The sequence below is a fragment of the Dendrobium catenatum genome, unplaced genomic scaffold, assembly GCF_001605985.2.
Source record: "Dendrobium catenatum unplaced genomic scaffold, ASM160598v2 fragScaff_scaffold_265, whole genome shotgun sequence".
Lineage (NCBI taxonomy): Eukaryota > Viridiplantae > Streptophyta > Magnoliopsida > Asparagales > Orchidaceae > Dendrobium > Dendrobium catenatum.
Window position 1 is genome coordinate 230,427 of NW_021318727.1, and position 23,622 is coordinate 254,048.

Consider the following 23,622-nt stretch of genomic DNA (forward strand, 5'->3'; position numbering starts at 1 on the left):
CCTACCTTGTCGTGGGTGTCGCGCCGGTTGCCCCCCCCACCACGCTAGAGAAAAGCGTGTATGGGTCTTCGGTACCTGTTGCAAAAGAGAAGCAGTTGTTTCCCCGCGAGCGGGTACTTATGTATATCCCGATCTCGTCGTAGGCGTCGCACCGGGTTCCCATCCCACCACGCTAGAGAAAAGCGTGTATAGGCGGTTTTCCGGTGCGCCACGAACGACGAGAATAGGATTTGGAACCGAAGGACTCTCGCCTACCTTGTCGTGGGTGTCGCGCCGGTTGCCCCTCCCACCACGCTAGAGAAAAGCGTGTATAGGCAGACCACCGACTCGACACGCATGCCGAGGTAGGGGAGAGAGAAATGGTTCATTGGAGCTGTAAAGCTCAAAGCATTTGAAGTCATGAACCTACCTATTGGAAGTCCAGTACTAGCTAAAGCAAGAGCACTAAGTGGACAGAGCTTCATTTGATCCTTGCAGTTGTTTAATCTACCAATACCATGCTCAAGTGGATTTGCCTAGGACGGATGGATGACTGATGATTGCGATTGCTGACTTGCTTTGTTGTAGGTAAGAGCAGATGGAGTAGGTGAAGGCTCGAACGGGATGGCTGAGTGAGATCAACATATTCTTTTGTTGAGCGTTTGAAATTGCTGCATGCCCTTCTTGCATACATCGAAGGGCTTGGGCATCCAGTCCTTATGAGCTCAATGGATTCGGTTTCTTCAGCAGGAATCGAAGAGGTAGAGTGGAGGTGGGTCTTCACGTGGAGGAATAGAGCTCTATGAGAGAAGGGTCGGGAAGTGAAGGGAGTGCGAGAGCTCTTGAACTCCAAGCACTAAATGAATGAACTCTTGCCCTCATTTATCTTGTGTTTAAACAGAGCAAACGAAGTCCAAGGCCAATATTGTTTCAGCGGGATTAAAGGAGTTTTGACAGGATTCAGAGCAGGATTTTGAGAGGTGATACGAGGTAAGCATTAAAGTGATTTGGATTTTTGCTTTGACTTGCCATTTTCATGTAAAATCATAAGCCACATTTAATAATGATTTGCTATAACTGGTATTCACATCAATTGAAAATGTCAGCAATGCATTAATTGCTGAAAAATCACCTCATTTTGCATGAAGCTCCTCAATTTGCGTGCCGATTGCCTCGTTTTACGTGCCAATTTTGTCGAACATGAAAATTAGACAAATGAGTAGTTCATTTAGGGTATTAACGATGTTCCGATCATAATGGCATTGCCCGTTTTGCGATCGTACTTCGTTTGGGCGATGCCAAAGTTTAATTCCCTTGAAATGTGCATTGCTGTATTAGGACCCTCATCGGTCACGGCATAATTCTATTTTGGACAAATTGGCAATCAATTTAAAGCACTGACAACATTCCGAACACAGTGGCGAAGTCCGTTCATCGATCGGAGATCATTTCGCCACCGACAAGGCTAATTTCCCTCGCAATGCGTGTCTTCGTAACATAATTGAATCGCTTTTGAAATTTGCGACACCATATCAAATGATAAAATTTAATCAAATAAAATGTATATTCTTAATTTCAATGGCGTTCCAAACACAATGGCGATGTCCGTTTGTCAATCGGACGTCATCCGAGCATCTTCGAGACCTCACTTCCATCGTAACGCAGGCCTTTATATCATATTTGAATTGCATAGAAATTCGTCACCATCTCAGACAATCCAAATTCATTAAATAAAATGTATATTCTAAATGTCGACGACGTTCCGGACACAATGGCGCTGTCCGTTTGTCAATCGGACGTCATCCGAGCATCTTTGAGACCTCACTTCCATCATAACGCAGGCCTTTATATCATATTTGATTGCATAGAAATTCGTCACCATCTCAGACAATCCAAATTCATTAAATAAAATGTATATTCTGAATGTCGACGACGTTCCGGACACAATGGCGCTGTCCGTTTGTCAATCGGACGTCATCCGAGCATCTTCGAGACCTCGTTTCCATCATAACGCAGGCCTTTATATCATATTTGAATTGCATAAAAATTCGCCACCATCTCAGACAATCCAAATTCATTAAATAAAATATATATTTTGAATGCAGATAACGTTCCGGACGCAATGACACTGTCCGTTTGTCGATCTGAAATCATTTGGGCGACATCGAGGGCTAAATTCCTCGATATGCGTGTTATTACCTTGGGATCCATATCACCATTACGATTGATCCCAATTAATCACAAAATACGTATATTTTGAATGTCAAGGATGTTCCGGACGCAATGGCATAGTCCATTTCATGATTGGACGTCATCTGAGCGACGTCGAGGCCTGATTTCCTCGAAATACGCGTTGTCTCGAAATTCATGTCACTCATTAGGATGATCCAAATTGAACAAATAAAATACAGTTTTTTTTTTGAGTATTTGCATTGTTCTGAACACAATGACGAAGTCTGTTTGTTGATCCGACATCATTTGATCAGCCTCGTGCTTTAACTTCGGGTGTCGGTCGTCTCTTTTGACCAATCTCATCTGATTCAATTACGAGGGGCTTTGACCCAGCAGAATTCAATATCCTGATCGCAACGATAGCATCCATTTGGCAATCGGAGGTCATTTAATCCCTTAAGTGATGAGTTTTGTCAATGCATGCATTGCCTAAATGATCGTTTTTTTCTCTTTTCAAATGGTTTATATGTAGGGGTCAACAAGAACTTAATGCAAAATATAATGAACATGTAGAATGAGATAAAAAATTTTAATTGCTCGAAAAGTTTTGGGCTTTGGAGAATTAAGAAACTAAATGCTCTGCTCCAAGAGAACTTATGAAGACGCTTGTAGGATATTCAATTATGTCTGAAACTGCAAAAACAGATAAAGTAGAGATGGATAACAAGTATATTAATGCAAATAATATTAAAAAAAAAGTGTATTAATGCAAATCTTGGAGATAAAATCCATAAAAGAATTGTGGTTCATGCTAAAGCCTTTATACATAACAAAAAGCCACTTCAACAAATATGGCAATGATAACAACGATAAGGATAAGTTAACAGATGCCAGTGTTGTTGTGGATTGGTTAAATGCAAATTTAAATTATACTCTTTAGGTAATTATTGGAGATAGATATAACAATCAATGGGTTATGGCTTTATCTTATTGGTACAATATATGTCAACATAATGAATTATTTTTCACTTATGAGCCATGTACAAGTAGTTGTTTTTACATGAAAATAATTTGGTGTGCAAGAAAATTGGCTTAGCACTCAGGATGCATGAATGTGATTAAGGACTAACAAAAAGGAGAAAAGTATCAAATCTTAGAAATAATCAAATATCTCTTAATGCTATCAAGTGGAATGAATGCTCGAAGGTTGAATTTCCTCAAATTTAAAAGTAGAATTGATCATCATGAAGTTAAATAGATTTGGTAAACTTTATAGATTGTTAGGTGATACTTCAAGTTGAGCTTCATCAATTTTATCAATTGTATTATAACACCGTAGTTTGATGAAGTGTAAAAAAGATAAACTTTATAGTTGTAGTTTGAGCTACATAACAAAGGGTGTGGATTGAGGAGATTGCTAGAGGCAATCAAATGGATCGATCTCATATTGCATAATTCATCTCAACACCAAATCATACCATTGTTCAGGGCAAAAAAAAAGAACCACTTCAAAAATATAAGGATTTTTTAGTATGCGCACTTTCGATATAAGTGGATTCACTTTGGTGTCTAACATATTTGCTTCATAGATCTCTTATGGTGTGTGTGACATCTAGGTTTGTTAATGTTGTGTGATGTTAACCCTTTGAGCTTTTAAGAACTTAAGGAACTCAACTTTATGTGGAGTCGCAAAGGAGATCCATAAAACATTTCCACATTTTTTAATTTTAGCATCTTTTACTTAGGGATCAGATCGGAAAATAAGGGAGCGCCCCTTCTGTCGTAACAAAATACGGGGCGGGCGCTCTTCTCGCAGGGCGAGCGTTGGCCGCTCATGATTACATAAATAGGAGAATTATTAAGAAATGTGACTTAATAATTTTACCATGATAAGCACATAATTTAAAATAGTTGTTTTAGAGTTAATATAAATTATCCTTTTTTTAGATGAAAAAATCCTCAAAGTTTTTTATTAAAGTTGTATTATGAATAACTATAAATCAAAATTTAAACACATTTATAATAGATCTTTAAACTCACGTTTTTAAACTATTATAAATTGGAAATCAATAAGTAGCATGTGCACTTTCAATCTTAGTGGATTCACTTTAATATCTAAAAAATGTGCTTAATAAGTCCCCCGCAGCTACTAAATTCATGCGACATCTAGACTTGTTGAAGTTGCTTAGGATTTTAAGAATTCCAGTGCTATTGTGGAAACAGAATTAAAGAAAAGGAGAGAATTGTTATCGGTTTGAGAGAAAAAAAAAATAAAAGAAATAAAAAGAGAGAAAAAAAGGGAGATTCTGACTGGCTAATTTTATAATGACCGTAGAGAACCATCTTAAAGCAAATATAGTAGCTCCACAAGTGCACATAATACTCACTTTTGACTTGAGAGTTATGACACTTTTCTATTGGGTGAGGTAGGTGTATTTTGAGTTGAGGGAAGTGCGTTTTTTTTTGCCTCATTTTATTTGTACACTTATGCAACTTCTTTATAGTGAGTTGGATCTTCTATCTTCTTCCATGAACACGAATTATTAATTTAGCCGAACAATGTAAATCTAGGTATTTTTATGGTGCTTGATCTCTTTGTTATTCCTTTGAGCAATCATTGTAGTGCTCCCACACAAAAAAGATAGGTTCTTAGTAACAGATACAAGGTTTGCAGGCCTGCTGGAAGCTACATGGTGCTTGCAGATTGCCTAGCTAGTTAAAATATCATAAGTAGTTTTGAAATGGACCTAATTTAAGAGGTGAGAGTGATGTGAAACAAAAAGGAATTGCAAGAATTTAATAAAATTTGTTAAACTTGCCAATTTTAAAATTAATGTTTCACAAGATTAGATTCCAGAATTTCATAGTTGTTGTTTTGCTCTAGCATGCGGTCACAAAATTATAGAAAAGCTAGATGCACAAATAACAAAAATCCGCCAGTTAACAATTAGAGCAATCGCCTTGAATTTCCCTCACTCACACTCTTGAGGGCTTTAGCGGAAGAATAATTTACGCAACAATAATGATGCTACCAAAATACAAAAGGCGCTTACAATTTTACTCAATGAAGAGTTAACCAGGAAAGAGGAGGCCGGTGGATTATGGAGGATTCGTCATTGGACGGGATGCCGATGTTCGTCGAGAGTGGTAGTCAATGAGAAGAAGATTCGATCGACGTAGTCTTCGACGGATTGGTCAATCTCTCAGTTGATGTTGAAAAAGGGGGAACGAAGAACATCCACGAGTCCTTGTTTATCGTAAATGAATCCATGATCTTGCAAGGGATCGTCCATACATGGAAAAGGAGGCCGGGGAAAATCGTGTGCCCTTTCTCTTAGATGTTGAATCAAGTAAGGGAAAAAAAAAGTAAAGGAGGGCTAGCTAGGGTGGTCGGCCAAGGCTAGGAAAGGGGCCACTTTAATTTCAAATTTTAGGTTTAGGTTGGTGGAGGGAAAACAAATTAAAATTTGAAATTAAATTTCATATTTTAATATTGGGAAGGAGGGAATAATTTTGAATCTTGAATCTCCTCTAATTAGGGCTAGGTTAGGCAGCACACCTTGATGGGAGGGGCTTTGATTGAGAGCGGAATTAATTAAGAGAGAGAGATAGGGGGGCCGACCAAAGGAGGGAGCGGAGAAATGAAAACATACAATGTATGTGGCCACATTGAATTTGGGAATTAAATCCAAATTAATTTTAGATTGCAGTGATTAGGGGAACTTCCAAAATAGGTTTAATTTAATTTAGAAAGTTTTGAAATTCAAATTCATTTGAATTTTGAACTAAGGGTCCTTCCAAATTAGAATGCTCTAAATTTGGAAAGTAATAAGTGGATGATTGAAAATTGGAATAAAAGGGATTGGAGGTTTGGCTTGGCCGACAGCCAGGGTTGGGCTAGGGAGGGGCCGACAGCTATGGAGGGAGTCAGTTAGGGGTTTTTGGTGGAGTAGGTCTGGCAGGTGGGGGATTTGGTGAAGGTTGCCCGGCGGGTTGGGTGGAGGAAGAGGGTTTGGCCAGAATTTGGGAGGGGGAAAGGGGTAGCCAGTGGTATGGGGAAGAGGAAAGGGGAATAAGGAATAAGAACGGATACAAACCGCGAGCCTGAACTCTACCGACGGCTGACAGAAATTGCTTGGCCCTCTCTTAGGGTTCTCTCCTCTCTAAAGAGCTCACAACAAAAAAAAGGAACAAGTGTTGAATTGTTTATCCAAAATTATCATCATATCAATACAAAAGCTATGGCCTTCATATATATAGGCCTCAAGGAATAAAACACAAAGACTAAATTACCTTCTGGGCTACAACATGAACTAATCTCACTCAGAGGTACAATGGTAAAATTAGAACATAAATAAAAGAAATACATAAAATACATCACAAGTAAAGACTCCTAATCGTAGTCGTCGATCTACGATGTCTCCTCTGATAGACGCGCCAAAATCTCCTGCTGATGTCCTCATCATTCTCCCCGGGTGGAGAAAGCTCGACCCGGTCGAGTAAGTGTCTCGGGAACTCTCATACTCTAGAAGATCGGGGTCCAATCTTTGTAGCTCATCACGATCAATCCATGTATCTTTCATTTCTGACTTTCCTTTCCATTGAACTAAATACCTTTGGTGCCCACCTTCTTTGGTGGAAATGATTTCATCATTAAGTATTGCTTCAAATTTCTCTGTATTGGATAAAGGAGGAATATTGGGGAGTGGAGGGAGGCTAGGGTTCTCACCTAGGTTCACACAAGGCTTATCATTTAGTGGATTGATACCTTGATGGGGTTAAACTCTGATCCCTCAAAGGCTACTAGATCTTCGATGTTAAATGTAGGATTTATGTTAAAACCTTCAGGAAGGTCTAGCATATAAGCATTATTGTTTATTTAAGAAATTATTTAAAAAGGTCCCGCACTTTTAGAATGTAACTTTTTAATGGTTATTTGTGGAAACCGTTCCGGACGAATCCATACCATTACAAAATCTCAAACTTTGAATTCTTTAAATATTCTCTTGCGATCCGCATTAAGTTTACAATTGGCATTGCTTTATTCAATCTATTTATTAATTTCCTTGTGCAATTCTTGGAGATGCGATGCAAATGCAGATGCAAAATTAGATGTTCTAACCTTAGGACACATAGGGATCAAGTCTATAGGATGTCTATGTTGGTACCCATACACAATTTCAGCAGAACTTAGACCTGTGTTTCGATTAACATAATTTTTATAGGCGAATTCAGCTATAGGAAGTTTGGAATCCCAATTTCGAATGTTTTCTCCTACCAGGGTTCTTAGGATGTTATCTAGACTCCTATTAACAACTTCAGTTTGCCCGTCAGTTTGGGGATGAAAAGCAATGAAAAATTAGAGTTTTGTACCCATCTTATGCCATAAAGTCTTCCAAAAATAACTAGTGAACTTGACATCTCGATCAGATACTATGATTTTAGGTAAGCCATGGAGTCTAACAATATCATGAAAGTATAGTTTCACGATTCGAGAAGCATCAAAAGTTTTGGAGAAAAAGAGGAAATGGGCTATCTTAGAAAAATGGTCAACTACCACACAAATTGAGTCATGATTTCTAAAGGCCTTAAGGACGAAATCCATGCTTACGTCCTGCCAAGGGCAATTGAGTACTGGGAGGGGTGTGTAGAGACTTGTATTCTGTTTACGCTGTTTAGCTAACTGACAAGTATGACACCTTTTTACCAATTTGCTAACGTCACATTTAAGGCTAGGCCAATAAAATTGATGTTCAACAGAGGCAATGGTTTTCATTTGGCCAAAGTGTCCAGCTAAACCTCCAGCGTGTAATTCTCATACGATGAATTCTCATAGTGAAGTGTTGGGAATGCAGAGTTTTTGTGACTTAAATAGACATCCATCTTCCAATAAAAAATAATTGACTATTCGTTCACTTCCAGTTGTCAGTAGAGAATACATATCCTTAAAGTCAGGGCAATCCTTATAATCCTCCTTAATTCATTCGAATCCAATTACTTCAGCCCTCATTTCTCTCAAGTTATCATCACTCGATGACTTAATGCATCTGCCACTTTATTTCAGAACCCGCCTTCTGTCTGATTGTATAGGTGTATTCTTACAAGAACTCAACCCAACGGCCATTTTGGGCATTGAGTTTCTTTTGAGAGTTTATGTAACGCAAGGCCTCATGATCAGAGAAGATCACAAACTCTTACGAGAGTAGGTAGTGTCTCCAATACCTAAGGGACTGAATGATGGCATAAATTTATTGGTCATAAGTGGAGTATCGTTGTCTAATGTCATATAACTTCTCCCTAAAATAAGCCACAGGATGTCCTTCTTGAGAAAGGACTTCACCAACACCAATGTCAGAAGCATTACACAAGTTACTTTAAAGACTTTTAAAAAATCAGGTAGGCGCATGACAGGGGCTTCTACCATTATCATCTTGATTTCTTCAAAAGCTTTAGACGCATGTATGGTCCATTGAAATTCTACTTTTTTTTTAGACAATTAGCTATTGGGGCCTCTGTTTAAAATTGCGCAATTAGAGGCGCGCCTCAAGGCACGCCTTTGCGCAATTTGACCAAAAAACGCCTCGAGGCTTACGCAATTCTTCATCTGGCTGAGGCATACGCCTCACCTGGACTGAGGCGCGCCTCAGAGGCGCAATTGCGCAATTCTGGGTGAGGCGTACGCCTCCAACAGAATAGGCCCCACACCACTTAAAATGAAACCTCTTCTCCCTTCTATCCCGGGCAACGGTTCTCCCTCTTTTCCGAAAATTCGCTTCCAGCTCTCTTGTTCGCGAAACCGAAAGGCGTCCCGCAGCGGTCGGCCAATTCCTTTCCCGCACCTCTCCGCCGGCGCTGCCTCTCCGGCGAAGTTGTAAGTGTCCCGGCCGCCTGTAGGGAGAAGTCCCAGTCAAATTTAGGTTTTTTTTTTGACTTTTTGGTTAGATTTTTGAAGTGAAAGAAATACTAAGGGTTTTAGATTTTTATTATATTTTTGTGTGATTTTCGATTTCTTTCATTAGAGGATCATGGGTAAAGAGGGACAGCAAGGAAAAGGGGTCTTTCGTCATTGCAGAAGGGGGACCTTCTTAGAATATAGTGTCGCAAGTTGACATTAAGCGGCGGAGGAGAGAAGAGCTATGTTTATTTGAATATGCTTAATTTATTGTGATAAAGTGGTGAAGGGAAATGTTAACGCGCCATGAAGGAACATCTATCATGCTCGCACAAAAAGTAGGGCACCATGTGCAAATGTGCCGGAAAGGTGAAGGAGGATTTAGTGCTTATATGAAGAAAAGTACCACGGCTAAACACATTGCAATAGGAGGCAATTTGATGATACGGTCGAACATGCGTTTTAATTTTGGGAGCGAGAGTGGAAAGGGATCTTTCCTCCATATACATAACAGAGGTGTCACGGGGTCCGCTATGGATCAAGTAATGACTAATCCAGAAGAGGATAGAGGACAAGCCAAATGATGCCTGCGGCCGGACTTAGAGAGGGGTGAACGGCAGGTTTGCATGGATATTTGGGAGGTTTTTTTTTTAAATGAAGAATGGTATGGTGCCTGACATGAAGAGAGGAGCCTGATTAATATCCTGGTTAACTCCCTAAGACGGCAACGGTGTTCTTTAACGATTAATTGAAATTTTGCAGATGAAGATGAAAAAATGCTACATTCATTTTGCAATATTTTTTTTTTTTTTTTTTTTTTTTTACTTGATGGGGTTTTGAGAAGATTGGGAGCAATTGATTGTCCAGGTAAGTTTGACTGAATAAGGCCCAGTGCATACAAAAGCAGTTGTTCGCTACTTCTGGTGTGAGCGAAAACTGAAAAGTTTATATAGTCAAAAATGTAACAAAGAGAAGAAATCGACTATCTACACCAGAATGAACTCGCCTCGTATATATAATGGCACAACAAGAGGTAAGAGATAAGAGGTTTGACGGAATAAGGGGTTGAAGGATGAATGAGGACGGCCCGTTATTGTGTGATGATGTGTCGTCTGATAATGAGTGGTTTCATAGAATGACTGAGCGCAGATTTTGTCATTATCAAGACTTACAGGCTAGAAGATCTAAATGTGGATGTATTAGGGCGAAGCAGATTCAAAAGTGGGTACTCCACTAGTACCACACACAGGCGCAATCCATAGCTCTTGCAGCAAACAATCAAGTAAAGGTATTCACAACTTTTTATATGCTATTGCATTACATTTATATCAAGTGAGAAATTAACATGCTAATGATCTTTTCTTTTATTGAACAGGGAAGAAAAAAGTGAGTCATATTGAAGATGATGATGACATGGCATTCATAGATACAATTGGAGAAGAAGATTCACTTGAAAACCCATTTAGTGATGAGATATGATTGCATTTTATATGTTTTCTGTACTTTGGGAGTTTTGTTCAACTAATATTTTGTGATTTTGTACTTTGGGACATGATTTTATTGCATCTACTTTCTTATTTTCCACTATTTTCATATATCATTTAGAAGTTTTTATTGTAAGGTACAAAATTGCTATTATTTTCCTGCTAAAACCCTTAATTTTTCATTTACGCAATTCTGTGTCCGTGAGGCTTACGCCTCAGACCACCTCGAGGCTTACGCCTCGCCTCACGGACGAAAACCGCCTCGAGGCTTATTTACGCAATTTTAAACCTTGATTGGGGCTACAATAGTGCTAAAATTCATAATAAATCTCCAATATAATGTGGACAATCCGTGAAACCTATGAACATCTCTGATATTCATAGGTTTAGGTCAATCATTAATTGCATGAACCTTTTCAGGATCAGCTGATATTCCTCGGGAAGATATAATAAATCCGAGAAAGGTAAAACTATTCGTGAAGAACATACATTGCTTAGGATTAGCATATAATTATTCTTTCCTCAATACCTCACAAACTTGCTTTAAATGATTCAAATGTTCTTCAACCGAATTGCTATAGATCAAGATATCATCAAAGTAAACTACCACAAATTTTCTTAAGAAAGGCCGGAGGACTTGAGTCATAACCCTCATAAAAGTGCTAGGGGCATTGCTAAGGCCAAAAGGCATGACCATCCATTCATATAAACCATCCTTAGTCTTAAATGCAATTTTTCATTCATCACCATAACGGATTCGGATCTGGTGATATCCGCTTTTAAGATCAATTTTATAAAAGAGGGTGGCTCCAGTCATCATGTCTAGCATGTCATCCAAACGAAAAATGGGAAAACGATATTTCACTGTGAATTTGTTGATTGCACGACTATCCACACATTCTCCAAGAGCCATCTTTCTTGGGATTGCAGGGACGGCACATGGGCTTAGACTCTCTTTAATGAATCCTTGTTGGAGCAAATCGTCAACCTGCTCTTTCAAAATAGCATGCTCTTCTGGATTCATACGATAGTGAGGCAGGTTGGGTAAGGAGGCTCTAGGTATCATGTCAATGGCATGTTGGACATTCCTCAAAGGGGGAAGTTGGTTGGGTAGATCTTCAAGGAACACGTCAGCAAAAGTTTCAAGGAGTAGTTTGATCTCTTCCAAGATAGGTTCTTTTGTTTCAACAATTGCTTCCCTAGCTACAAAGGCATACATGGGTGATCCTTAAACAAGTTCAGCATCTATTTCTTTTACAGTTAAGAGGTTTAAGCCTTTGTTGGGCTTGATAGGAGTGGGCTTAACTTCCTCTTTAGATGGCTTGGGTTAGGAAGGTAAAAGTTTAATCTTCTTTCTGTCATGTTCAAACACGCAGGTGTTAGATCTCCCATAAATATGGACATCGTTGTCAAATAACCATGGGCGATCTAGAATAATTTAACCAACGTCCATCGTTACCACGTCACACCAAATCTTTTTCTTGTATCCCTAAACTCAATGGGAATAAGACTCTTATCTTTCACTTCTAAAGCAGTCAAATTGATCCAAGCAACCTTATAAGGGTTCGAGTGATGGGTCATTTTCACATTAAGTTTAGAAATCATGGTGGAAGAGACAGCGTTAATACAACTTCTACTGTCGATAATGACCTTGCAGTTTTTGTCACCAATCTTGGTGAAGTTGTGGAAGATAGAGGTTCTATGCTAGTCATCACATGCTTAGGTTAGGATAAGGCACACCTAACAACTTGAAGTTCAATATGGTCCAACTTTTGCAAGTAGTGAATCATGGCGGTGTCCTCTTCGCAGAAGAAGTCTTCCTCGTCGTCAATGTAATGAACCAATTCAGTGATTCATCCTCATCACCGACAACTTCTTCAATTATGATAACCTTATAGGGGCTTTAACAATGTGAGGTAATGTGCCCATAATCATGACACTTAAAACACTTGGTTCCAATGTTAGTTTTAGGCGCCTCACGCTCATGAGTTTTACCATTGTAGTCAGGGTGAGGTTGGATTGACCAACAGTGGGTCGACCAGTCATAGAAGCATGAGGTTTGTTTTGAGGTTGACTGGAGGAAGTTTTAAAAGGATGCGGACGAGAGTCTTGATTTCTAGAATGGGATTGAGTCATAGATTCTTCTAAATCAAGTACAAGACTGCAAGCGGCTTCTAGAGTGTTAACTCTTGCGATAAGTTCATTACGAAGGTCTTCCCTAAGGCCAACACTAAACATGGATAGAATTTGAGAAAGTGTGGTGGTCTTTTCGCCACTACAATGAATCATGTAATCATCAAAGGCAGAAATATAATCTTTCAAGGATTTACTACCCTGAGTTAGTCTATTCCATCTATCTAAAATTCTACGATAGTAGGATGGAGGGAGGTATTTTTGCTTGAGTTCTTGCTTCATAGCTCGCCAGTCAGTGATGAGGTATTCACCTCGAGCTTCACGCATGTTTTCTAGGTTCGTCCAATATTGACTAACTCTTCCAGTAAGCTTCATTTTAGTGAACCTAACCTTCCTAGCTTCCGAAATATTATACCACTTAAAATAACTATCCATCCCTTTAAGCCAATCCAAAAAAACTTGGGGGTTGAGGGTGCCATCAAAGGAGGGGACATTTATACGAAAATTATTAAGTAATTGAGCGTCATTATCTCTCCATGGGTTCATGATTATAAGGGAAGGAGACCTAGAAGGGGTATACATCGTCTCGTTCCCAAGTCTTTTAGTGTGGTCTAAACGTTCTCCAGCTTGTCGTCTAAAGTCAGCTAACTCGCCTTGGGTTTCTCTTATCTGTTGGGTCAAAGTTCCTAACTGACCTACAATTAAGTCTAAAGTACGTTGAATTTGCTCGAGGTCCATTGACTCAAAATTAGGTAACTAATGCAGACACAACAATAATGTATATATGTTTTATGGGAAGGAGGATGCAACCTAAGACGTCTACTAAATGCGTAAGTGGGATTAGGGGTACAAACGAGTTGAGTCGAGCTCGAGCCGGAGGGTGTTCGAGTCGAGCTCAACTGTCAAATACCGAGCTCGAGCTCGTCCCATTATAAATGAATTCGAGCCGCATGTCGAGCCCCTCATCAAACTCTGGCATGGTACATTTCACCTTCTAGCCTCACGCGATCTTTTAAAACGAGAGAGTGATAGAGAGAGATAGAGAGAGAGAGAGAGCCAGCCAAATGAATGAATGAAAAATATGCATTTATTATTCATCTGTTTAAAACACTTACAGTTTACATCATCATTTATTGGCTTTGGAGCACTCACAAAAGTTTATGACTCATCCCATCGCTGTCAGAGAAGAGAGAGAGAGAGAGAGAGAGGGAAGGAACTTTGAAATAAGCGGGATTTGAAAAATAAAAAAAAAAATTGAGTTTAAAGCACGCCTGCGCGGTAACTTTGAAATACACAGGAATTACATAATATTTTTTTTTAATATTTATATTTAATAATTATTTGAGCCGGCTTGCAAGCTCACGAGCCGAGCTGGCTCAAGCTCGAACTCGAGCTCGTTTACCAAACGAGCTCAAACTCGAGCTCGAACTAGAGCTCGAGCTCGACTCGTGAGCTCGATAAGCTCGGCTCACTTGCACCCCTAAGTGGAATCCTAGGATGCAGCTACTAGCATGCTCTGATACTAAGATGATGTGAAACAAAAAGGAATTGCAGGAATTTAATAAAATTTGTTAAGCTTGCCAATTTTAAAATTAATGTTTCACGAGATTAAATTCAAGGATTTCTTAGTTGTTGTTTTGTTTTGGCATGCGGTTACAAATAGATTAGAAGGACAATTAAAATAACATCAAAATTATAGTAAAGCTAGATGCGCAAATAACAAAAATTCACCAGTTAACAATTAAAACAATCACCTTGAGTTTCCCTCACTCACACTCTTGAAGGCTTTAGCGAAATAATAATCTGCGCAACAATAACTATGCTACCAAAATACACAAGGCACTTACAATTTTACTCAATGAAGAGTTAACCGTGAAAGAGGAGGTCGGTGGACGATGGAGGATTTGCCACTGGACGGGACGCTGATGTTCGTCAAGAGCTGTAGTCAATGAGAAGAAGAGCCGGTCAATGTAGTCTTCGGCGGATTGGTCAATCTCCCAGTTGATGTCGAAGAAGGGGGGATGAAGAACATCCACTAGTCTTTGATTATCATAGACGAATCCATGATCTTGCTTGGGTTCGGCCATACATGGCTAAGGAGGCCAGGAAAAATCGTGTGTCCTTTCTCCTAGATGTTGATTCAAGTAAGGGAGAAAAAAAGTAGAGGAGGAGGGCTAGCTAGGGTGGTCGGCCAAGGCTAGGAGAGGCGCCACTTTAATTTTAGATTTTTTGTTTAGCTTGGTGGAGGAAAAACAAATTAAAATCTGAAATTAAAATTTCAGATTTTAATATTGGGAAAGAGGGAATAATTTTGAATCTCCTATAATTCGGCTAGGTTAGGCGGCACACCTTGATGGGAGGGACTTCGATTGAGAGCACTAATAGGAGGAAATTAATTAAGAGAGAGAGATTGGGGGGGGGGGGGGCAACCAAAGGAGGGAGATGCATGTGGCCACATGCATTGAATGTGGAATTTGCGAATTAAATCAAAATTAATTTTAGATCATAGTGATTAGGGGAACTTCCAAAATATGTTTAATTTAATTTAGAAAGTTTTTGAAATTCAAATTCATTTGAATTTTGAATTAAGGGTCCTTTCAAATTAGAATGCTCTAAATTAGGAAATTAATAAATGGATGATCGGAAATTGGAATCAACAGGATTGGAGGTTTGGCTTGGCTGTCGGCTTAGGGTTGGGCTAGGGAGGGGCCGACGGCTATGGAGGGGGTCGATTAGGGGTTTTGGTGGAGTAGGGCTGGCGAGTGGGGGATTTGGTGAAGGTTGGCCGGCAGGTTGGGTGGAGGGACAGGGTTTGGCCAGAATTTGGGAGGGGGAAAGGGGTAGCCAGTGGAATGGGGAAGAGGAAAGGGGAATAGGGAATAAGGAATAAGAACGGATACAAACCGCAAGCCCGTAATCTACCAGCGGCTGACGGGAATTGCTTGGCCCTCTCTTAGGGTTCTCTCCTCTCTCAAGAGCTCACAACAAATAAAAGGAACAAGTGTTGAAAATTTGATTCAAAATCATCATCATCTCAATACAAAAGCTAAGGCCTTCATATATAGGCCTCAAGGAACAAAACACAAAGACTAAATTGCCCTTTGGACTACAACACGAACTAATCCCTCTTAGGGGTACAATGGTAAAACTAGACATAAATAAAAGAAATACATAAAATGCATCACAAGTAAAGACTCCTAATCGTAGTCGTCGATCTATGATGTCTCCTCTGATAGACACGCCAGAATCTCCTGTTGATGTCCTCATCAGATAGGAGATGGGAAGGAGCTAAATCTTACATTCGTGGGATAGGTTTGCTATAGGAATTCATGAATATACCAGTTTGCATGAAAAAAAATTTGTATCACTAAATCTGGAATAGAGAACATTGTGAAAAAAATTTAAAACATTAATCCATATAAATACATACGCATGTGTGCATGTGTTTATATATACACATATACATCAATGGTTATCAAAGAAATGGGATACCTTTGCTCAATTTCTATGATCTTCTCACGCCAATGATTCTGACTTTTCAAGAGATTTTCATTAATCTGAGAATATAGATATGTAAAAGCAAGCAATAAATAACTGTGACAGCAACTTATAAGTTGGAGCAAACAATTCAACAAAAGTACATAATAAATTTCATGCTAAGAAAGAACAGTAGGGAACAATACCTCAGCAAAATTCTTCTTTTCTTTAAAAGCTTTTTCAATTTCAAGTTGTATGTCGTGGATCTTTACACCCACAGCTCTGTCCACATCTTCAGAAATGTCTTTCTCCCTTTTCTTTTTTGCATCTTCAAGTAGAGTTTCGTAATACTGTCAGTCAATCAAGGAAGGTGCATTCTAATTAGTTTTAAAATGATCATGTAGTTCAATTTTTGCAATAGTTTCTAATTCAAGAAACAAATAAAAAAGCGAGACCACAAGTTGTAGAAAATATAGCAAAATCATAGAGCATTTACAGGTGAGTACCACTCTTTGATTTTCAAGTTCACTGGCAAGTAAGCGATTGTATTCGTCCATGACCTATAAAGAAAAATAAATATCATGAAATAAAAACTATTCAAGTAGAGCAATGCAACTATGATCAACAAAGTAAATATCCATTCTAATGTTAAGAAGTTAACACTTACAATTTCAACTTTGCTGCTTAACAAAGCTGCACTAATTTCAGAGTCGTCAATAAAAGCACAACTTTCACAATGGTCCCCATTAGTTCTACAGTTGGACTTCATCTTAAAAACCTCATCATCACATTTTGATTGATTAATTCTATGTACATAGTTATCTCCAGCATAATCCCAAACCCTTTGTGTTTCCAAATCAAGAGAAAAGCAGTGTTGAGTATCTTTCCAATGTCTAAATGCATGACCTTCTTTATACCTATAGACAATGATCGCATATATATATATGCAAAATTAGTCAGTGATAAAGCAAGGCATACTTCAATACATAGAATTCATTCTGATTGATTGAAAAGTAACGTGCTAACCTTCCACATCCAATAAAACCACATATGACGCATATCCAGAGATTTTCTGATGTCTCGCACAGCAAGCAAATAGGTTTTGCTGAATGTTCTTGACAAAATTGGCATACCTGGAATTTAAAAAAAAAATACGCATACAGCAATCACTCCATCATATCCCTGTCTCATTTCCACGTTTGATAGTAAAACATGCACTTGACAATAACTTGATAAGGTAAATGAAGCAGCTTAAAATTTTCATGTTTAACTATTACTTCCAGCCAACTATAACACTTGGGCATGAGGGTGGTTGTGGGATGGTTAGTGAGGGGACAAACCATAAAGGAATGCTAGAGTATCATGCCTTGATTCAAGAGATGTTATAATCCTTCATCCTTCTGATAATTTAATTTTTATCTCTATCTTTAATAAGAAATTATGCTATAAATCATGTTTAGTAATATATGTTACATTCAGAGAATTGAAGAGAAAAAACTTACTTTATTATACAATATGTTCCCTATTTATAGATCTATAAAAGGTCTAATGAAGAAACAAATAACTACAAAATAATTGTTGAAATAAAATTATTCCTAAATCAGATGTCCAGTTATGGGAGGTATTCAATGTGATCCAGGTGGGTTTCCCACGGATCACTGTTCATGGTCATGGGATCAATTTCGCAACGGAAGGCTGAGATTTAACACTCCCCCTCAAACTGGAGAATATAGATCTATCATTTCCAACTTAACAATCATTCGGAGGAAGACAGAACTGTCAAATCCTTTGGTAAGGATGTCTGCAAGTTGATCTTTTGATGATACATGATTGAGACTTACTAGGCCACTGACTAGTTTTTCTTTAATAAAATGTATGTCCACTTTTATGTGCTTGGTCCTATCATGTTGTACTGGATTGTGAGTTATGCTGATTGTAGATTTGCTGTCACAATGTAGCCTTATGGGCTCATCCCACTTGACCTTTAAGTCTTCTAGAATTATTTTGATCCATAGTAGCTCACATATTCCCAAGGCCATAGCTCGATATTCTGCCTCTGCACTAAATCTTGCCACCACATTCTATTTTTTGCTTCTCCATGTAACTAGGTTACCTCCAAGAAATGTGTAGTATCCAGAGATAGATCTTCCGTCAACAGGTGATCCCGCATAGTCAGCATCCGTGTATACTTCTAGGATTATTCCGCGATCTCTCTTAAAGAGAATCCCTTTTCTTGGGTTTCCTTTAAGGTAGTGCAATATCATGCCTACTGATTGCATGTGAAAAGACTTTGAATTCTGTATAAACTGACTGATCATGCTTACATCAAATGCTATATCTAATCAAGTGTGGGAAAGGTAGATCAATTTCCCTACAAGTCTCTAATAGGCCCCTTTATCTACATATAGATCTTCTCTAGCTTCCCCCAGTTTAAGATTAGGTTCTACTGGTGTCGGTGCTGGTTTACAAGCTAGTTTGCCCTTTTTTTAGAAAATATTTGATGTATTTCTATTGTGAAATGAATATTCCTTTGCTGGAGTGAGCTACTTCAATTCCTAAAAAGTATTTTAGTCTACCAAGTTCTTTGATGTCAAATTCCTTAGTAAGACTTTTCCTTAAACTAATTTTCTCCTCCTCGTTATTTCTAGTCAAGATAATATCATCAACATATACTAATAATATTGTGACTCCCCCTGAGCCTGAGTGTTTAAAGAATAATGTATGATCCCCTTTACTTTGTCGATACCCATTACGGAGCATGAATTTAGAGAATCTTCCGAATCATGCCCTTGGTGATTGTTTGAGCCCATATAGAGCCTTTTTTAGTTTGCACACCCTGTTATACCTTTAGATTTTTTCTTAAACCTTGGTGGTATTTCCATAAATATCTCTTCTTTCATATCCCCATACAATAATGCATTTTTCGCATCCAATTGTTCTAGATGCCAATTGTATTTGGCTGCTAGTGAGAGTAGTATTTTGACAGTATTCATCTTGGCTACAGGCGCAAAAGTTTCTTGGTAGTCATATGTTTGAGTGTACCCTTTTGCCACCAGTCTTGCTTTATATCTCTCTAGTTTGCCATCAACTTTGTATTTTATTGAAAACACTCATTTGCAGCAGACAGATTTTTTCCCTATCGGTAGATTGACAAACTCCTATGTATTGTTCTTTTCTAGGGCATGCATTTCATCTTCCATGGCAATTTTCTAATTTTTATCAAATAAGGCATAAGAAATATCCTTAGGAATATGTATATCTTCTAATGTAACCAGAAAAGTTTTGTGTGAGGATGAGAACTTGTTGAAGGATATAGAGTTGTTTATAGGGTATAAAGGAGGTGGTGAGCTTACCTTATTTCCAAGAGATGGTTTAGATTCTTGGATCTGCTTTGGAGCACAATTTGAACTTGTACGCCTGGAGTAAACCTTCCCAAATCTAATGACCGCTTTGTTATTAGTTTACCTATCCTAGGTTTCAGGTGGATTGGTTTGAGATGGTGGAGGAAGGTCAAGAGGTGCTAGTTCATTTTCCTCATCTTCCTCAAGTTCAGTCTCCCGCTGAAGATGAGATTTTAAAAAATAGGAATTTTGCTCATCAAAGGTAACATCAATAAAGACAAAGATTTTTCTTGTGGGTGGATGATAACACTTATAACCTTTTTGAGTAGCTGAATAGCCAACAAAGATGTATTTGAGTGCTTTTGGATCTAATTTTCCTCTATCTTGGCTATGAATATGAGCATAAGCAGTGCACCCAAAGATTCTGGGTGTAAGATTATGATGGGCTCGAAACTCGGGGTAAAAAGAAGACAAAATCTCCATTTGAGTGTTGAGTTCTAGGGTTGTTGAAGGTAGTCATTTTATAAGATAAGTCATAGTTAAGAGGGCTTCCCCCCAATAGGATTTGGGTGTATTGTAGTGAAATAGAAAAGCTCGGGTGGAGGCTAGATGGTGGCCATTTTTTCTCTTTGCAACCCCATTTTGTTGTGGGGTGTGAACACAGGAGGACTCATGAATGATCGCTTCACTCTGGAAGTAGGAAGAAAGGGTTTAGTTGAAATAATCTTTAGTATTATCAGAGCAAAATCTCCTTATTTATACCCCGAATTGGTTTTTAATCATAGTATAAAAGATGGGAAGAATGGTGCTAACATCAGATTTATTTTTAAGGAGATAGATCCAAGAGACTCTAGTGCATTCAGGGTGAGTGAGAGAGATAATCTTATGTCTCCTTGGCCTGCTACCGTGGTAAGAAAATCATCAGCAATGATGATTTTCTTGTTGTTTGGGCAAGGAGCATAGTTAATGAAGTGGGTAGGTGAGTGGGTCATATGATTTGTGGCTCCTGAATCAATGATTCATAATTCCTTTAAATGATTTCTAGAATCACTTAAACTAATAGAATTAGAGTCTTACCTGAGAGTGGAAGTGAAGATGATGTATTTGATTTTTCAAGAGATACCAGGAGTCGTTTAAGTTTATCAATATCCTCTTTATTGAGTTCTCCAAGGCTGGACTATGCTTCTAGGCTGAGCTTACTTGTAGTGTTATTGGCATGTGATGTACTCCTTGTTTCACCTTTTTTATTCCACTCCTTGTTGGGAGATTTTTCATGATTTTCCAGCACGTTTACTTTGTGTGTCTTGAATTTTTGCAATAACTACACCAAAGTGAGTCATTGTCTTTGAATTTTGAAGAATCTTTACCTTTCTTCTTCCATGACGATTCTTAGTTCATCACCATTGCTGAACTTTTAACGACCTTTGGTTCTAACATCACTCCTCGTCAGCTTTCTTCTGCGCGGATGAGGAAATTGTTTCATTGAGTGATGGCATCTCCTCTTTGCTAAGGATCTAGACTCTAACTTGGTCAAATTCTGCATTTAGTCCTTCAAGAAAATTATAAACTCTATCTTTTTCAATAAAATTCTTTAGGATCGCAGCATCTTCCAAATATCTGGTTTCACATCTATAATGATCAAGTTCTTTCCACAAATTTTATAGAGGGGTGGCATACTCCATCACGGTCTTACTCCCCTGCTTTGTGCTTCCAACTTTGACTTTAATTTCAAAGATTTGAGCCGCATCACGAGCTTTGGAGAAGGTATGTCCGGCAGCATCCCATATGTCATTTGTAGTTGAAATGAATATAAATGTATCGCTAATTTCTGGAGTCATGGAATTCCACAATCATAACATGATCATGGAGTCTGTTTCATCCCATCCCCCAAAAGCATGATCTCCTTGTCTTGGTCCTCCTTCGAGAATATGGTGTATTTTTCCTTTCCCTTTTAAATAGATCTTCACAAATTGAGACCACTTTAGCTAATTCTTCCTTTTGAGACGATAGGAATGTTGCATGCTTTGGAGATCACCTGGTCATTGGTGCACCATCAACTCCTCGGTTTGATCAATGCTCTAGGAGGAATTAATTTCTGACAATGGGTAGCAATGAAGGCTTCCAAAAAAAAACATTTTTTCCCCGGTTTAATAAACCGAACCAAACTTAGCCTTTAAAAGGCTTGGATCAAAATAGGGAACGGGCCAGGCTCCTCTGAGCGGGAGTCTCGTTCGGCTTCGTTGCTTCACGGTCGCCTCTTCAGCTCGTTCGTGGCTGTTCGACTATCCTCCTTCAACGACTTGCCCTTCCTATCAGATTGGAAGTTTGGATCAGGGCTTCGGCTCCGTCTCTAGCAAGGCTTCGTCTGTAGCTTGCGGCTTTTGTCAAGGCCCCATCTGTCGTTAGTTTGCCAAGCTTTGTCTGTAGGTAGGTTCTGACTTCTTATTTTCCTCCTCCGACGATCTACGATGGTTCTTTTAATGGCAATGAAGGCCTCTTCTTCAATTCCTTCGGCTCTGATACCATGTTACATTCAGAGAATTGGAGATAAAAAAGCTTACTTTATTATACAATATGCTCCCTGTTTATAGATCTATACAAGGTCTAATAAAGAAACAAATAACTACAAAATAATTGTTGAAATAAAATCATTCCTAAATCAGATGTCTAGTTATGGGAGGTATTCAATGTAATCTAGGCGGGCTTCCCACGGATCACTGTTCATGGTCGTGAGATCAGTTTCGCAACGGAAGGCTGAGATTTAACAACATAGATTTTGTTTTAAAAGAAATTGTAATATTCCATATCATTCCTTGATTAGTAAGATGTTATCAAGTATGATATCAAGGATGTCCTTACGATATTACTATATTATCCAAATGCCCTTCTTAATTAGCAAACATAGTTCCTTTTATAATATTTCTAGTTAGTTTTCACTTTCATGAACCAAAAGATATTGTGATGGCATTTACTACAAAGAAAATATAGGACAATTTTAATTAACAATTCAAGCTCTCCGGCTCTCACTAAACTAGCATGGACTTTGTCAACTTTCCTTTTTTTCTCCTACCATGAGAAGCAAAAAAACCTCCTCTCTCCAAGCCAAGCAAGAACATCTTCTCAATTGACGCAACCATAAGAGCTACTCTCCATCTCCTGTAAATCAATGTGACATCAACCTCTCACCCTCTCTATTTAATTAGCGTCAACTTGACACAAATTGAGAATCTGCAATTCAATCATAAGAGATCTGATATTTTTGGATTGCTAAACTCAACTAGCCACAAGCCACCCAATCATCATTAACTCTAGGGAAATTTCCAAGGTTATTAAAATCGGACCAGATTGACCGGTTCAACTGGTTCAACAAGGAACCGGCTAGACGGCCAATTCAATCTAGGCATAAAACTGGAATAGCATTGAACCGCCCGAGAACTGGTCGAACCGGCGAACCAGAGAATCGGAGCCGAAAACCGGGCGGTTTAAGCCCAACTGAATTTGAACCGATTCGGCTTGTATTTAATTAAACGAAATAATTTAATAAATTTATTATTAAATACACTTTATAAGTTAATTTAATTTTTTTATTTAAGGCATCAACAATGCTTTATCAATTATGCTTTGTCACATAGCCCAACTTATCATGTGACTTATTTTTCCATGTGAATCAAAAAACTTATATAGACAAAAACAATGCTAACATATAATGTCTAGGTGATGTAAGACTAAACCACTAAGGTGAAGTTCTCAAGTTCACTATAAATACACTATATATTTCTACATATATAAGGTTAGATTATTATATTATTATATTAATTTTATTAAGTTTTAGTAATATTAGTATTTATTACGTCATCTAGTTAGATCAGTTCAGACCCCAGTCAAACTGGTCGAACTATGAACCTCTTCTTCTTCCGGTTCATTATCAGTCCGGTTTTCACAATCTTATTTCTATGACTTTGGCCTCGTTTGTTCTCCGTAATTTCTCCGTCTGCGGTTTGAATCGGGAAAAAAGGATTGTTTTGCTGTTTGGTAACACCGCTTCTTCAAAATAATGTCCGGTGAATCTCCGTATTTCCGCCGATTTGAGAAGAAAATTTTTTCTCCATTTTCCGTTCTGAAAACTCCGTTAAAAACGAGAAAA

At 38.4% G+C, this 23,622-nt stretch overlaps 1 protein-coding gene across 2 annotated transcripts in view; it reads right to left on the reverse strand.

Moving 5' to 3' along the window:
- Positions 1–23,622, reverse strand: part of LOC110096035 (BRCA1-associated protein) — a 38,377-nt gene that overhangs the window by 12,484 nt on the left and 2,271 nt on the right. For both annotated transcript variants that reach the window (XM_020821876.2, XM_020821826.2), the window contains exons 6-10: positions 17,164–17,270; positions 16,805–17,054; positions 16,644–16,697; positions 16,344–16,487; positions 16,153–16,217 (exon numbers count right to left, since the gene is read on the reverse strand). In XM_020821876.2, coding sequence (XP_020677535.1) covers positions 16,153–16,217; positions 16,344–16,487; positions 16,644–16,697; positions 16,805–17,054; positions 17,164–17,270 — 620 coding nt within the window. The remainder of the gene's footprint in view (positions 1–16,152; positions 16,218–16,343; positions 16,488–16,643; positions 16,698–16,804; positions 17,055–17,163; positions 17,271–23,622) is intronic.